The sequence below is a fragment of the Rutidosis leptorrhynchoides genome, chromosome 10, assembly GCF_046630445.1.
Source record: "Rutidosis leptorrhynchoides isolate AG116_Rl617_1_P2 chromosome 10, CSIRO_AGI_Rlap_v1, whole genome shotgun sequence".
NCBI lineage: Eukaryota > Viridiplantae > Streptophyta > Magnoliopsida > Asterales > Asteraceae > Rutidosis > Rutidosis leptorrhynchoides.
In genome coordinates, this window is record NC_092342.1 from 337192958 (window position 1) to 337210532 (window position 17575).

The following is a 17575-nucleotide window of genomic DNA, read 5'->3' on the forward strand; positions in this document are numbered from 1 at the left end:
TTTCGAATTGGTTCGCCGGTAAGTGCTTCAGGTTCTTCGTCAAGAGGGCAATGTGGTGGATGAAAAGGATCGCCTTCTTCTTGTCTCCAGTGATTGAGGAGGCTACGAACCCATCCCCAATTCATCCAGAATAAGTGATGACTGATTGGTTGGTCCATTTCGGTCACACTGCTTTCGGAGCTTGAGTGAGGTTCCATTTCGGAATCCGAGTGGCTTGAACTATCGATGAATTCCATTTCGTACGATTGTATAAAGGATTTTTCGATATAAAATGATTTTTTCAGCTATCGGGTGGTATTCTATTTACATAGAATATCTATATATATAGAGCAAAGGATTTCGTAAATTACGGAGGAATTTACGGAATGTATCAGGCAAAGTTTAAAGTAACAGATACGATAAGATATGATTTAGCAGATACGCTAATATATGGATTTTTGTCTATACACTACTCATGCAATTAATGTAGCAAGACGTGTCTAGACTAATAATGATAAGCAGGTAATTTCTTAAGGATGATAAGTAGATAATTTTCGACACAAAATGATAAGCAAAACTTTTGACATGCAGACACGGTCGAAGTCCAGACTCACTAATGCATCCTAACGGCTTATCAGTTAGACACACTAATGCAGACCTGGTTCGCTAAGACCACCGCTCTGATACCAACTGAAGGGACCCGTTCATATACATTATAAACGATTCTCAATAGTTGATTACATCGCGAGGTATTTGACCTCTATATGATACATTTTTCAAACATTACATTCGTTTTTAAAAGATAAACTCTCTTTACATCGAAAATTGACAGGCATGCATACATTTCATAATATCCAACTATAAATGACCTAATCTGTCATTTACTTAATAATAATCTCTATTGAACTCAACGATTTGAATGCAACGTCTTTTGAAATATGTCATGAATGACTCCAAGTAATATCTTTAAAATGATCAAATGCACAGCGGAAGATTTCTTTAACACCTGAGAATAAACATGCTTTAAAGTGTCAACCAAAAGGTTGGTGAGTTCATTAGTTTATCATAAACGATCATTTTCATCATTTTAATAGACCGCAAGAATTTCATTTCCAGTTCTCATAATATACGTCCCATGCATAGAGACAAAAATCATTCATATGGATTGAACACCTGGTAACCAACATTAACAAGATGCATATAGAATATCTCCATCATTCTGGGACACCCATCGGACATGATAATTTCGAAGTACTAAAGCATTCCAAATTCCAGAATGGGGCTTGTTGGGCCCGATAGATCTACCTTTAGGATTCGCGTCAATTTGGGGGTCTGTTCCCAAATTCTTAGGCTACCAAGCTAAAAAGGGGCATATTCGACTTTGATCCATTCAACCATATAATGTAGTTTCAATTACTTGTGTCTATTTCGTAAAACATTTATAAAATTTGCGCATGTATTCTCAGCCCAAAAATATAAAGGGTAAAAAGGCAAATGAAACTCACCTATTGTATTTCGTAGTAAAAATACATATAACGTCATTGAACAAGTGAAAAGTTGGCCTCGAATTCACGAACCTATATTAATTATATATATTTATATGTTGGTCAATAATTGTCTAAAAATTTAGGTCAGGTCATAGTGTATCACAATCTTAATGCTCGAGACTAATATGCAAAGGTCAACAAAAGTCAATTTGACTCAAAATGATTTCCAAAATTTATACATGATTATAATATATTTTAAATATCGACATTTTATATTTTTAAATATTTTTTAAAAGATTTATTAGAGTAAATAATATAATTCATTTATTAATAAATAAAATTTTATATTAAAATTTTATATAATAAAATATACTTTTATATATATTAAGTAATAAAATTTATAAAGTTCATTTAATATCATAAAGATAATATGATAGGTATTATTAAAGTAATTTATTACACGTAGTAAAATATGTTTGTATCACATATTTATTTGATAAAATAATATCTATAATAATAGTAAGTAAAAGTTGTATTATTTTGAAATAATAATAATTATTATAAAAATATCAATATTTATAATTACTAAGATGACATAATGATAAAACGATAATTCTAATTATGATAACTTTAATATTTATGATACTTTTTAATATTATTTTTAAAATGATAATAATAATGATATTTTATAGTAACAATGATATTTCTATTAAAATGATAATTTTTGTTAAAATGATAGTTTTAATATTATCAATACTTTTAATAATAATAATAATAATAATAATAATAATAATAATAATAATAATAATTAGATAATAATAATAATAATACTAATTATAACTTTAACGATAATAACGGTAGTAATAATAATAAAATAACAATTTTTAATGATAATACTTTCTATAGATAATGATAATAATAATGATCATAATAATAATGATATTAGTAATAATAATAATAATAATAATAATAATAATAATAATAATAATAATAATAATAATTAGATAAAAAACTAGAACGACGATAATAACGACGATAATAATAATCATTTTTACAAAAATTAAATTGACTATAACTTCTAATCCGTTTGTCGAAACCATTCGATATCTAAATGAAAAGTTCTTAATTTTTCGCTAGCTTTCCAACGACATGCATATCTTATACCTTATCTCAACCACATATGTAACTAATTCAGGATTCAACATAACTTAACTAAAGGCAATATCACAAGTACAAGCATGCATAATCCTATATACTCGAGCACTAGTCAGAGATACACTATTAGTATGTAAAAATTAAATTATGAGCGCTTACGTATCAATATTGAGATTCAATATTGCAGGAAAGGTTCGTAGACGCAACGAAGACGATAAACACTAAATTGACCTCACAAGCATACCCATGAACCATACCCATCACCTCCATAGCCATAACCCATAATTCCCTTAGCCCTATCCCGCTCGCAAAACATTTTTTGAAAATAACCCATTCATGACCTCGTCGTAGTATTTTATGTATAATAATAATAACACTCCTAAATAATATTAGTTTGAATAATAATAATAATGATAATACTAATATTAATAATAATACTAATATTAATAATAATAATAATAATATAAATATAAATATATACAGAGTAATATGTGATATGTGTGTGTGTTGTGTTCGATCAAAAATGACAAGTTTATAGATGTTGCCAGGATTCTTACCCCATGCGATCGCATGGGGTTCTCTCAATGTTTTCATGCGATTGCATGATCAAATGATCCAGCTGGTATCCAATTCAATTCCTTGCCGACACTCGATCAATTATAATATTTACGTGCGTAGTAAAAATGTAATTTGTGTTCAAATGACTCGTACGTTGTCACTCGACTCATGTACCACTTTCGGTTTTTTGAGCGCACTTTCGTACGTTTAGAAAACTAGCCTTTTACGTTACGCGACGTGTACCTTTAATAATAATTTGACTTATTTATCAATAAATTACTTTATAAAAATGTATCTTATACAATTTGAGCGTCGTGGTCATTTGCTTCTATAAATCAGTGACTCGTTGTTTACCAAAATATATTATTTTAAATTGGGACGTTTTATGACTAAATTAAAATATATGTATATATTTTTATTTAGAATTGTAAATTTGTACATAATATATGTTTGAAATATTTATCTAATGATACAATATTTAGTCTTTCAAAACCAATTATTTTTCAAAGTTCGTTTTAAAAATCGTTCAGAAAAATATTATAACTCGTAACGTTTTCATTTAAAAACTTAATTAAATACAATTCATTTGTGTATTAACTTTTTAAATATCAATCGCATCACTAAGCAAATGTTACTATCGTGTACTAAACTAATTTAAAAATATATATATTTAATGAACACTTTTTAATGTACGTTGCAAGTTATTCATATATCTAACAACTAATATTCCAACCTACGTTATTTAAACATATATATTAATAAACTAGTTCTATTATGTCAAAAAAAAAAAAACGTTTTTACTTAAGAGAGTAAAATAATAAATAAATCATAACAGGTTCAAGTTATTAACTTACAGTTTATTCATAGGTTGTAGGATTAGATCAAATGGATAAATGTAAGTATAAAAAAATCATCTTAACATGACAGATGGTTTTATTTTATTAAAAGTCACGAGACAATTATTGAAAAGCATAAATTGACAATCCGACGGGAATCTCCACTAACCCTTGTCTAGTTCCCGTTAATTGACACTTTTGTTCTTTTTAATAAATCACTTTACCAATTTTTCCAAATACCGTTAAAAAGGAAATGTTTGCTAAATCAAAAGTGGACCTCTCAACAGAGACTCTTAATCCTAGTTCAATGTATCTGATAAATCAATCATTTGATATTATCTTCTAATTCCAACGATAAACATATTGAAACAAATACGTTCATGTAAAGTATTATACGTTTAATACTTTATTAATATTCTCAAGTTATAATATATATATATATATATATATATAATGGTTCGTGAATCGTCGGAATTTGGTCGAGGTTATAATGAATGTATGAACACAATTTAAAATTCTTGAGATATAACTTAACGAACTTTGCTTATCGTGTCGGGAATATATAAAGATTAAAGTTTAAATTTGGTCGGAAATTTCTGGGTTGTCACACCAGATTCACAAAGGATAATTATGTATCCTTTTCATCGATCGCGAGGTTGTCAGAAATTAGGATTTAGATCGTCAATTTGATTTGGTGGTTACGTTTGTGCGGAAAATTAGGGTTTCGGTTGATTAATTAGGGTTTAAGGCAAACCAATTCAAATCGTTATCATCGCCGTGTTTGTTCGACTGGTATGTTGCTTCTTCTGTTTGTTTTGTTACTTTATTTTGACGATTCATCTTTGAGGTGATGGCTATATTTTTTGTCGATGTATTTATTGACGATGAACTTACGGTTAAAGTGAAGCCTTTGAGACGGTGTTTCCATGTTTGTTCGATCATTTTATATTGGGTCTCGCATTCTGCAACCAGGTTTGAAATTTTACTATATTTTAACTTTTTTAAAGAGTACATATTTTTTTTTTCCTAGACCCATGCTTGATGGTGTAGGTTTGGACATGTTGGTTTTTATGGGTATGTTTGGATGTTCGTGTTTGTATGTATGTATTTAAGTTTGTACGTAGGTTTATGTATGTTTGTTTATATGTACGCTTTGCATTTCTGCTTGCCTATGATTGTATTTATGTATATATGTATGTTTGTATGTTTATATGTATGTATAGTTATATGTATGATTGTATGTATATTCGTATGTTTGTATGTTTTCTATATATGTTTGTGTATGTAGGTTTTCCCGTATGTATGCGTGTAGGTGGTTATCTATGAATGTACGTTTGTATGCTTATGTAGGTTTTGGTAGATACGGTTTTATGTATGTTTGTAGGTTTATTTTTATAGACTGACTTGCTATGATGTGATTTTATCTGTATGTGGACATATATGTTTATTGCTTATTTAGTGCAGCTTTACTTTATACGTCTTGTGCTCCGCAGAACACTCTAAGGTACGTTTTTTTTTTTTACGGCTCTGTTTTGGGAGCCATCAGCAAGCGTCTACTTATTGGCGACTTGACTGTCGCTTAGAGCCTAAATAGAATCCCAGGCAACATTTTAAAACCCATGGAAATTTGTTCCTCCATTTTCATGGCGATGGCATTTACTTTTTACGATTTTTTTTTTTTTTTTTTTTTGGTTTTTTTTTTTGGGCCGGAGGTCCGTTGCAAGCAATCTCTTTATCTGTCGAACATAGAGAAGGAGGACTTTCTCTACTCTTGTGAGTGTTTCATTCGGGGTGGTGAAATGACTTCTCTTTGTCCTAGGGTAGAGGAAGGATTGTCTACGTCCCACCTCCCCCATACCCTACAAGTGTGGGATTGGGTATTGTTGTTGTTGTTGTTGTTGTTTGTTTGATTGGAAATGGCCTTTTGCATCGATGTGGTCTTTATTTGATAAATTCATGATATGAAACAACAAAGTTTATATTGCATTATAATTAACCAAAAATGCTACTGACTATTATTCAAATTAAAACCTTGCAACAGGTAATGTAGATGGAGATTTCTAGAAGGTTGTGTGAAGGTTTTTTTTAGTGGAAGAAAACGCAATAATTTAGATTGCAATTAGAATTTCTCTGACTATCTTTTGCGCCTAACTTATTTGTGTATTGAGATTTCAATCCAGTAGAACAAAACGTGTTGGTGGTGTCTCTTGAAAAATTGAATGATCTCAATCCTTTCCAAACATACGATGAAGGCAACCTTTCTTCCATGGTAAGCTTCCTTTCCTTTTTTTTTTCTAAAAAAAATCATATGTATTAGTTGTGTTGGAATTTAAAGGTTTTTTAATCACCAAAGAGCACTCATATGAAGAGCGCATTGAAGAGCAAGTTGTTATTTTCATCTGAGCTTCTTGCTTTCCATTTGATCTTGAGGTGGCAAAATGAGCGGGTTGGTCATTTCAAACATATATAGCGATGGTATATAATCCATAATCACTTATTTGAATACGATACTTTAGAAACGTTCAATTGTTTTGTTATCTATAGTTAATATTAAAATGCTATAATGATGATGTCATTATTAGGCTAATTCCCTTGTTAAAAAAATTTAAAAAGAATAAGAAAAAAATCTAAGTATGGTGGGTGATGTCATTAATCCAAATAATTTTTAATTAGAATTAAATCTTATTAATTAATTATTGTTATTATTATTAAATCTTATTAATAATTATTTTAATTATTAAAATTAAATAATTGTGAATTATTTTAATTAATTATTTTGAATTGAGTACGAGAAGGTATAAAAGCTAGGCAGAAGGAAACTAATTCTAAATTTATATTTTAATTTACACTTTTAGAATAAAATGACAATCAATATTATCTCTTATGACTGGATGTGGATTGTTCAATATGTATTTTAGGTGTTTGATGAAATGTTCAGCTGACGAGTTTCTTGGTCGGACTCTATGGTTCCACAGGTCATTAAACTAAATAAATTCAGCATTTACGCTCACTTAATACCTAAAACATATGATTAAACTGTTTCGTTTAAACAAACCCGTGGTTTCACGGGTCATTTCACTAGTACCGATGGTATTTGTTTATTTTTCCGAATTCATATGATGAAGGCAACCTTTCTTCCCTGGTAAGCTAACCTTCTTTTAAAAAAAACATATGTATTAATTACGTTAGAATTTGAATGGTTTTTTAATCACCAGAGAGCAGTCATATGATGTGTGTATAAGCGTATTGAATAGTGAGTGATTGGTAATTTCATACGAGCTTCTTGCTTTCCATTTCATCTCGAGGTGGCAAAATGGGCGGGTTGGTCATTACAAACATATATAGCGATGTTATATAATCCATAATCAGTTATTCGAATATGATACTTTAGATACATTCAATTGTTCTGTTATACCGATTGTATTTGTTTATTTTTCCGATTTGTTGTTTTATTTCTACAGGTTTGGAATTAAACAACCCTATTGGATGCTTCTATATGTTCTGTCAATTCTTAAAACAATGCTTTTGTGCACAATTAAGATATGTTCAAACCATGGTTTGATGAGTAGTGTATTAAAGTCCTAATTTAAGTAAGTATTGTCCTAAGTGGTTGTGTCGTTTCCCTTCTTTAAAGCCGTGGCATAAGAGGTATCTCAATATTTACTTGCCAATATTTTAATTTTATGTATCAGTCTGTTCAGGTTCCGATAAAGTAACTAAAAAATCTTCATCTTGTCTTACATGGTTATTTTTATTTATATTAGTGTTTATTGTTATTATGTTGCGAATTCCCAAGTTTCGATTTCATTAGCCACTGTCCTTTTATAAACAGTCAAAAATGTTTGCACATGAAACAAAATTAAAATGAAATGTAATATATTGGTGTAATAATGTTGCGTGGCTTGCTAACATACAAGTAATGATTTAAAATTGCAGTATGATTTGGAGCTTGTTTTGGGAAGGCTTGGCTAAGCTTAAATGTATCGAGTTCATGCGGAGGCTTGGTGCCTCGGGTAATGTTCATTTTATTTCATTACATTCAATGAGTTGGAAACACCGTTTTTTTTTATCACTTCGTCTCAGTATTGACATCCTTGATTGTACCTGTACTTTTATAACATTTGAGGTTTCTAGCAATCTATATTTATGTTATATTTTATGTACATTTGAATGTTCATTTATATACATTTCTTTTAGCAGATTTGGGAACTTGAATAAGATTTTTGTGGTTAGTGTTAAATTTTGATTTTATTACTATTATATAATTTATTTGCAATTTATCATTTAACTTTTCGATTACATGATTAATCGATTCTATCATAATAGCTTCAATGTTAATTTATATCATTTTTTTAATAAACTCGCGAATTCGTGGATCTTTAACTAGTTTATATTTATATGCGGAGTATAATATAAAATATACAATATAAATAATAAAGTAGAAAAAAAAAACGTATATATTTATATCATAACGTATTTTTCATACTTAAATCCAGAGATCAATTTATTTAACAAATATGAAGCTTTTTATATTCAAAATATTAAATTTACAATCAATATTTAATTATAACCCTTGGGACTATTATATGTATTTATAATAATTTTCTTTTTTGTTTGAAAGACAAATAATCAGCATCGAATACTCTCATTTGCCACGCATGCACGCGATTTTAGGAGGAAACCCGAATCACATTGTAGGAACCAAATCCTTAAACCATTCTGAGGGGCAGACGAACCGGGTTTGAATCCTGAATGGATCCGAAAAAAAAACCCCCTAGGTCAATCTGAAGCTCCATCTTTCAGGCAGATTGATTAATAGGATGGGCAGAGCGAGACTCGAACCCATGACCTAAACCCCAAGCCCCACACACAAAGTAAGGGGATACCACTGAAGCAAGCCCGCAATAGATACGAGCCGTTACCCGAGAGGTGTTGAAAGAGTATTATAACAAATGTGTATAACTCAAAACAAGATAAGTAACATACAACAAGGAGAGAAAACCATCACGCCTGCCCGACTAAAACAAAAGGATATGTTTTTTTTTTTTTTTAACGACAATATCGACATCAAATGCTTTCATTTGTCACTCACACACGCTTTAAGAGGAATAACCAGCCATGCATCATAGCAAAACAAAAAAGCTAAGTAACATACAGTAACGGGAGAAAACACAATAATAATAAATACCGAAATCCTATTCTCCATCCACAATCAACAATTAGTAATCTAATAACCAATGCTAAAAGAAAAAAAGTCCAAATTAATAATCATACATAAAATATTCAATAAATTTGCATCCCAAAAAGCCTAAACCCTTTCTTCCTTGCAACTGATTCATTAGAACCATCCCCACCCTCATCTTCATATTCCTTAATTGAATTCTCATTACCACCCTCAACAGCCGAGAACCCGTTCCCGATCGACTCAGCTGGACCAACAGTACCACCGCCATTAACATCATTCAACACTTCACCAACATTACGATCACTAACACCCACTGAGTTCCTATACGTAACCTCAATTACATTCACCGCCGAAGGCCAATTTACATGGTCGCCGCCCTGCTGGGACACCATAAAAGTGATGACGTCATGTGACTTCAGATTATGTGCACTCACAAACTTTTTCCATCCCCGACTTAAGACAAAAGTACGGCTACTTTTCCAGTAACTGTATCTAAATATCCACAGCCTATTATTGTTGTCGAAAAACGTTAACTTGCTTATTTCCGCACCTTGACCGTTTTGACCCGCTGGACCCTGTGGGAAAAACTCCAAAGCATCTTTTTTCGGGATCACTAACCGATTCAGTTTCCCGACGTCACTTGGAGTCAACTCTTTTTGAAATAGTATTTTACGAAAATACCCTCCACTAACTTCCTGTGCGGGCCCATTTAGGAGGTGTAGGTACATTGCAAGTTTCGAAGGGTAAGAATTGTCTCTAATCATATTGATTACGGTTTTTGTATCGAACAACTTTTGGAATAATAACTCATGGGCGGTTATGTCGGTCCACGGGAAATTACGGTCAAAATTGCCGTTCCAATTCCCGTTCCGAAGTTTAAGGGCAGCGGAATCGTATGCATATGCAGCCTCAATTTCGGATTCAAACGTACCGAGCCAAATCCGCTCGTAATTGAAGTAAATTTGGCATCCCCAGTTTTGGTTTGGTTGCTTGAACGCTCCTTTGTATTTAGGATGGTTATCATGTTTGCGCCTTTGAGATATCTGAGTGTGGGTCCCGCGGGGTAGCTTATTTCCACTTGTTGAGTTTGATGTTTCCTTTGTGGTGATGGTAGCGTTTGAACTTAAACTCATTGTTTAACCACAACTGGAAAACGATACAAATATTTGAAATTAATTTCATTCTAAAAATATGAAAGGAGCATATTTAGGAATAAATTAAGTTTTGTAACTAAAAAATACTGTAAAAGCATAACCACATACAGGTATGCAGAGGGAAGGAGTAATGCGCAGAAATGAAATGTGCATAACACATACAATAAAAATTATATTAAATTAAATTTGCATAACATATACAAAAAAATTAAAACAATGATAATAAGTGGAGTTCAAGTTCTACAAATATATACATATACATAGAAGTATGCAGAGGGAAGGAGTAGTGTGCAGAAATGAAATGTGAATAACATATACCAAAATTTTAAAAAAAAAAAAAAAAAAAAAAAAAAAAAAAAAACGTTGAAATGAAAACATAATAAAGAAACTCACCAAAAACCTTAATGATTTCCAATGAGGGATCGTATAGATGCTTGAATACTTAGAATTGAAATAAAATTACCAAAAAAGACTAAGCTACATATTTAGCCATTTATCCCGTATATATATAGTATGTAAGGAAAAATGCTATTTAAAAAAATATTCAAATTACAAAGGATAATAAAAATATAGCCGTTGTCACTAACGGATACATTTCAAGTTGTTAACGCTAATATAGCCGTTGGGGTAATGAATGTTACATTTCAAGTTTTTTACCTTAATATAGCCGTTGGTGCTAATGGAATACATTTCAAGTTGTTTACTAAATAAGGAATACAAATTACTAAACAAATTGTATCATACTAGTTCCTCTCAAGAGACCCATAACTCCCACCCTCTAAAGAACAATCTACATAAAGGTCCTTGTTGTTTTATATACAAAAAACGCAATTGGGCACTTAGCATGAACATATAAAGACTTCCTATAATCCTATAAGCATACTGAGTGCCAGAAAGAGTAATAGTCATTTAAGAAGATCCAACGAATAGACCAAATACTAGTTATACTGATCTAAATATCAAGCTCAAAGACACCAAAAATTTGAAACAAACATTCATCCCAAAAATTTCTTAAGTTCTCACATTTTACTTGGATTTTCACAAAATCCATATTAGTTTTTAAGTTGAAAAATCAGTTTGACCTCAAAAGTCAAAATCATTTTTTATTTTTTTTTGGTTCGCAGAGGAAACCTCCCTAGCGACAACCACATTGGGTCCTCTAGGTGACGAGCCCCGAGTGAAGAGACCCGTAATTGGGTGAATTGCACACACTGACCCCCCCTCCGGTCAAGAGTCCATTTTAATTCGATCTTAGACGTTACCAAGATTCGAACTTGGATCTCCTGCTTCACAAGGAACTCGGTAGCCACTGGGTTATGCCCAAGTGGTTCAAAATCAATATCTTTCCACATATATATGCTAGTACTCCTTATTGCAGAATTTTCGATACTATGTCATTAGCCTACAACAGCAGCCTCCAAGAAATTTACCTTAGAATACATCAAATGGGATCTTAGTCTTGGATGTATTAATATGACTCCCAATTGGAATACTTCTAACTTCATATAATCATCATGCCAAAAGTGTCTTGTAGCAAAAAGAGTGTACCGAGCATACGAAAAAATAAACCCCTTTGTGGCCACCCGTGTTCACCCTCAACGACTCCATGCTACTCGCAAACCGGGTGGTCGCCCTGTTGCAAAGCGGTTATGATACTCCGGTTAATCCGAAAAAAGTTCTATAAGAATTAGAGTACTGAGCATAGAAATATAGACGGACAATTTGTCAAACATCTTAATTGGGACACAATGATTATTCAAGTCACCACATTAAATTACCCAAAAGACCAAAGAATACTAAAGATAAAAGATAAAGTTTTGTAAATTTCATTGCCTATTCAATTCAATGAAACTTCACAACAGTTACAGTAAATAATAGCATCTCAGGATGACATTACCAAAACATGCAATGGATCATCTATTTCTTTTGAACGGCGATTTTTTGGCATCAGTAGATCATATCATTTTTTTTTAATGGATCATCTATTCATTCATATATATATCTCAAATCTACCACAATATCACAAAATTCACCAACTAAAGGGCATTAAGCAGTATTTACCTATACTCACTACTTGGGTAATAAAAATTTAATCCATTAGATTCTATGTCAAGCAGCAATTTATTTAGGTTAAACTGATACTTAAACCCTAGAAAAATCATTTCATTCAAGAAAATAAATAGATAATAGAACCCAAATATATTAATTGAGGTAACACATATATACGAACCTGCCTGAAAATTTCAATTTCATTTGGGGCATCCTGATAATATAGAAAGTAGAAGACTTTCCAAAATTTGGCTGTATGCTTATTCTTGGTCATGAGTACACAAATCCCCCAATCTTGCTGATCTTGTTGTCGTCAAATCAAACTAGAAAATTATAATCAAAGACACAAAAATATACATACATTAGTAAATTATACAGCATAATTAATATACATATTTTTAGTGTAATAACAGTAGCAGATTGTGAAACCAAATTTTTAAGGAAATCCACCAAATAAAGCACCTTTCCTCAGCTTAGTAAAGTTGGTTTTTTCCACAAACTGAACATTCTATCTAAAAAAGGTAAAGTGAACACCCCAAAAGAAAATATTATTACATGGTTAGATTAGTAGAAATTAGGGCATCTTTGTCAAATCAAATAAGGATAAAAGGAGAATTTTTCTTGTCTCTCTCTCTTTCTGAAAACCTAAATCCAATTTTGCGTAGATTAAATGAACGTGGATTGATTGGTTAAAAAAAAAAAACTAGAAAGAGTAGAATACCAATGGGGCAATGGGAATATACTAGCGGTACGGTACATTGGGCAATGGGAATATACTAGCGGTATGTACATTGTTACAATGTTACCTAAATAAAAATACTAAGGCCACCTACTATTGTAACTAAACTATTCATCCTCTTAACCTTTTACAATAGTATCACGTAAATATTAATATTCTATAATTAATCCAGAACTAAACACTCTCTATCATGACTAAAACAATACCACTCTTAAAATACAACGTAGAAACAATAAAATATCAAGTTCAAACAATAAAAAACCATTTGGACCCGCAAATTCTATAACTAAGCCTCATACCTCCATTAAATCCATGGTGAAAGCGGATAAGTAAGGCGGGTAACTAGCTCGTGCCTATAGTCAGTTACGGGTAATGAGCGGGTAACTAACGGGTAACTAGCTGTAGGGAGTGGTCTAATCTTTTAAGAAAATTTTTAAATACTGATCAAGCATAAATTAGTTCAAGGGGTTCGGTTCATGCGAGATCAACAATAAAGGGGGAATTAAGGGTTTCTTGAGTTTAACTCTCGAGTCCTGAGTACCGTGAATAACCCTGATACGAGATAATGATCTGAGAAAGGGTGGTTAAACGTAATCCACCATCATTCAGGTTAACCGGAGTTGATGGCTCGTGAACGGTGTTAGGATTTTATGTTCAAAGAACGTTACCTAAGAACCGTATTTATGGTTGCGCAGATAGAGCACTAGAACAAGTGATATTTTCCTCTCTTTCTATCTTGTGTGTTGTTTTATGAGGTCCATAGTGAGTATTTATAGGTGAGAGTGATTGTCCTTATCCTGCCACGTACGCGACAAAAAGGAGGAGGGGACATAATGGTACAGAATAGTACTATTCTGTCGCATGAATCGTGCACTCACGTGATCCCCTCCATTCCATACGATTCTGCCACGTTCTGCTACTCGTACGACCATGAAGATTATGTCCTGCATGTTATGTACTATCATTTATCTTATTCAGCCTTCGTAATTATTCCGCGCATCTCTCTGATAGTGCGATACTTGATGCGCAGCGACATTAGCTGAGTTGCGCTGCATATTGCGCGTTACTAGCCCTTGAGACGATTTGGTGCGCATCTACAGTCATAAGCTTGCGCACAATGTTAGCGTATTTTATGTAGTGACCCGTCCTAATCCATCTGGACGAATACATTACATTTGGTTACATCGCGAGGTACTTGACCTCTATATGATACATTTTACAAACATTGCATTCGTTTTTAAAAGACAAACTTTCATTTCATCGAAAGTTGACGGCATGCATACCTTTTCATAATATATCCAACTATAAATGACTTAATAATATTCTTGATGGACTCAACGACTCGAATGCAACGTCTTTTGAAATATGCCATGAATGACTCCAAGTAATATCTCTAAATGAGCAAATGCAAAGTGGAAGATTTCTTTAATACGTGAGAATAAACATGCTTTAAAGTGTCAACCAAAAGGTTGGTGAATTCATTAGTTTATCATTATCGGTCATTTTCATAATTTTAATAGACCACAAGATTTTCATTTTCATTTCTCATAAATATACGTCACATACATAGAGACAAAAATCATTCATATGGATTGAACACCTGATAATCGACATTAACAAGATGCATATAGAATATCCCCATCATTCCGGGACTCCCTTCGGACATGATAAATTTCGAAGTACTAAAGCATCCGCAACAACGGATGGGGCTTGTTGGGCTCAATAGATCTATCTTTAGGATTCGCGTCAATTAGGGGCCAGTTCCCTAATTCTTAGATTACCAGGCTAAAAGGAGCATATTCGGCTTCGATCCATTCAACCATATAATGTAGTTTTGATTACTTGTGTTTATTTCGTTAAACATTTATAAAAGCGCATGTATTCTCTGAAATGTCCCGTTCATATTGATTATAAACGTTCCATATTAATTGATTTCGTTGCGAGGTTTTGACCTTTATATGAGACGTTTTTCAAATACTGCATTCATTTTTAAAACAACCATAACCTTTATTTTATCAATAAAGGTTTTAAAAACATTACGTAAATTATCAAATAATGATAATCTAAAATATACTGTTTACACACGACCATTACATAATGGTTTACAATAGAAATATATTACATCGACATATGTTTCTTGAATGCAGTTTTTACACAATATCATACAAACATGGACTCCAAATCTTGTCCTTATTTTAGTATGCAACAGCGGAAGCTCTTAATATTCACCTGAGAATAAACATGCTTTAAACGTCAACAAAAATGTTGGTGAGTTATAGGTTTAACCTATATATACCAAATCGTAACAATAGACCACAAGATTTCACATTTCAATACACATCCCATACATAGAGATAAAAATCATTCATATGGTGAACACCTGGTAACCGAAATTAACAAGATGCATATATAAGAATATCCCCATCATTCCGGGACACCCTTCGGATATGATATAAATTTCGAAGTACTAAAGCATCCGGTACTTTGGATGGGGTTTGTTAGGCCCAATAGATCTATCTTTAGGATTCGCGTCAATTAGGGTGTCTGTTCCCTAATTCTTAGATTACCAGACTTAATAAAAAGGGGCATATTCGATTTCGATAATTCAACCATAGAATGTAATTTCACGTACTTGTGTCTATTTTGTAAATCATTTATAAAATTTGCATGTATTCTTGATATTGCTCTAAACATACATATTATTCGACGCAATATCAGTCATATTTCATCAGCTTTTATCATTTAAAAAGACATTCAACGTATAATATTCAAGAAAAACGACAAAAGTGGACAAGAGCTTGAAGTTTGAAGAAACGATGATAAAACGATAGTTTTAACCAAATTTATATCAAGAAACGTTTATCCGAATGAAAGTACAAGATAGATGAAGAAAAGAGTTCAAATGGAAAGTTCCAAGTCAGTACACGTCAATACGGGATCAACAAAGAACAAACGAAAAAGAAAAATAAAGGAAACTGTCATTAACACATACGCGAATCGTGTAGGTCTACACGAAACGCGTAGTAATTTGTTCTTACGCGAATCGTGTAGCCATACACGAAATGCGTAGTATTAGGCAGAACATAATCATTGATTCAGATAAGGGCGGCTGGCTTTTGAGTTTTAAAACAATTCTTTTGTTGAATTGTGATACAGCAAGGAACCAATTAAGCTCAACTACTCCCTTCTATTCATGTTAAATACGGAGTATGTACAGAGAGGGAGAACACACAGGACACATATCAATTACTATACAAAAGTGGTTACTTTAGTTACTTTATATTTTTCAAGTACTCCGTATAATTTAGTTCCATATTATAGTTGAAGAATTAAGATAGTTTCAAATATTAAAGGTGTATTGTTCGTGATTACGGGTGTTATTATTGTAATTTTCTACCGTTTGAAGTTAATGAAAGTGAAGATATTTTAGTAAGTTTACTCTGTTAAAATTATCGTTGTTATTATGTTTGCATATCCATATTTTTATGTTTACCTTAGTGTAAAGAATAGCTAAATTTTCATAGTGTTAGCTTAGATGTAGAGCCCCTAGTGAAATGGATTGTTACCATTTGTAAAAGTTAAAATGTAACTTTAGTATTTTTAATATTGAGCCTAGTTAAAAGAACCATTATTGTATAATTAGGTATTTAACTCTTGCCACTTAATTTATTAAATTTAAATAACGAAAGTTGTTTTTATTTACATAAATTAAGCTTCAACATTAAAAATGATCTAGACGAATTTATGGATAAGTTATTAACACCAATTTAGAAATAAACTTCGGTGGTTTGGGTAATATCAATAATTATATGATAGTGAAATTATAAAAAGGGAAACCGTTATAATTTGGGTATTGGCGAAAGTCAAAACTAGACTAGGTCTCAATTTAAATACTTAAGGAATAGTAGCTATCTAAAAAGAATCCGATGAAAATTAGATTTATTTTAGATAGTTGTAACCTTATATTTATTCGAAAGAAAAATATAAAGTTTATTACTAAAACATTTTAAATAGGGCGTAAACTCAAAACAATCCATGGACCTAGGGGTGACACATTTAAGTAAACACTCCCTTTTATTCCATTTATATTTATTATAAAAGTATTATTATTATTATTTACGAATTATTATTATAAAATATAAAAGATTACATAAAAATACTTAAAATTCGTATCAGACTGTTTGTCACATTATTTATACCATACGCGAAACGTGTATGATTACACGAAACGCGTAAGCCTGAATACTAAACTGTACGATTAAAATCACACAATTCGCGTACGTTTTAACATATACGTGATACGCGTATTTATACGTGAAACGCGTATGTACAAGACACGGCTACAGTACCAGTTAGGGTAAAATTAGGGTTTAGTTATTTAGTTAGGGTAAAATTAGGGTTTTAGTTATTTAAGTTTAGGTTATTACTATATA

At 31.7% G+C, this 17575-nt stretch overlaps 1 protein-coding gene across 3 annotated transcripts; it reads right to left on the reverse strand.

The window, feature by feature from the left end:
* Positions 1-9162: 9162 nt before the first annotated feature.
* Positions 9163-13099, reverse strand: LOC139873083 (AP2/ERF and B3 domain-containing transcription factor At1g50680-like). 3 transcript variants are annotated; one of them, XM_071861016.1, is made up of 4 exons: positions 12866-13099; positions 12585-12726; positions 11785-11987; positions 9163-10346 (listed from the first exon to the last, which is right to left on the reverse strand). In XM_071861016.1, exon 4 carries the CDS (start codon positions 10331-10333, stop codon positions 9299-9301), a length of 1035 nt encoding a protein of 344 aa, XP_071717117.1. In that variant the 5' UTR covers positions 10334-10346; positions 11785-11987; positions 12585-12726; positions 12866-13099; the 3' UTR covers positions 9163-9298. The 3 variants fall into 3 exon arrangements, with proteins under 3 accessions (XP_071717117.1, XP_071717118.1, XP_071717119.1); XM_071861017.1 differs by having other exon boundaries at positions 12589-13099; XM_071861018.1 differs by lacking the exon at positions 11785-11987 and having other exon boundaries at positions 12585-13099.
* Positions 13100-17575: the final 4476 nt, after the last annotated feature.

Coding starts and splice junctions, on each gene's coding strand:
- LOC139873083 (XM_071861016.1), bottom strand. CDS start 10,333: ATGAGTTTAAGTTCAAACGCTACCATCACCACAAAGGAAACATCAAAC.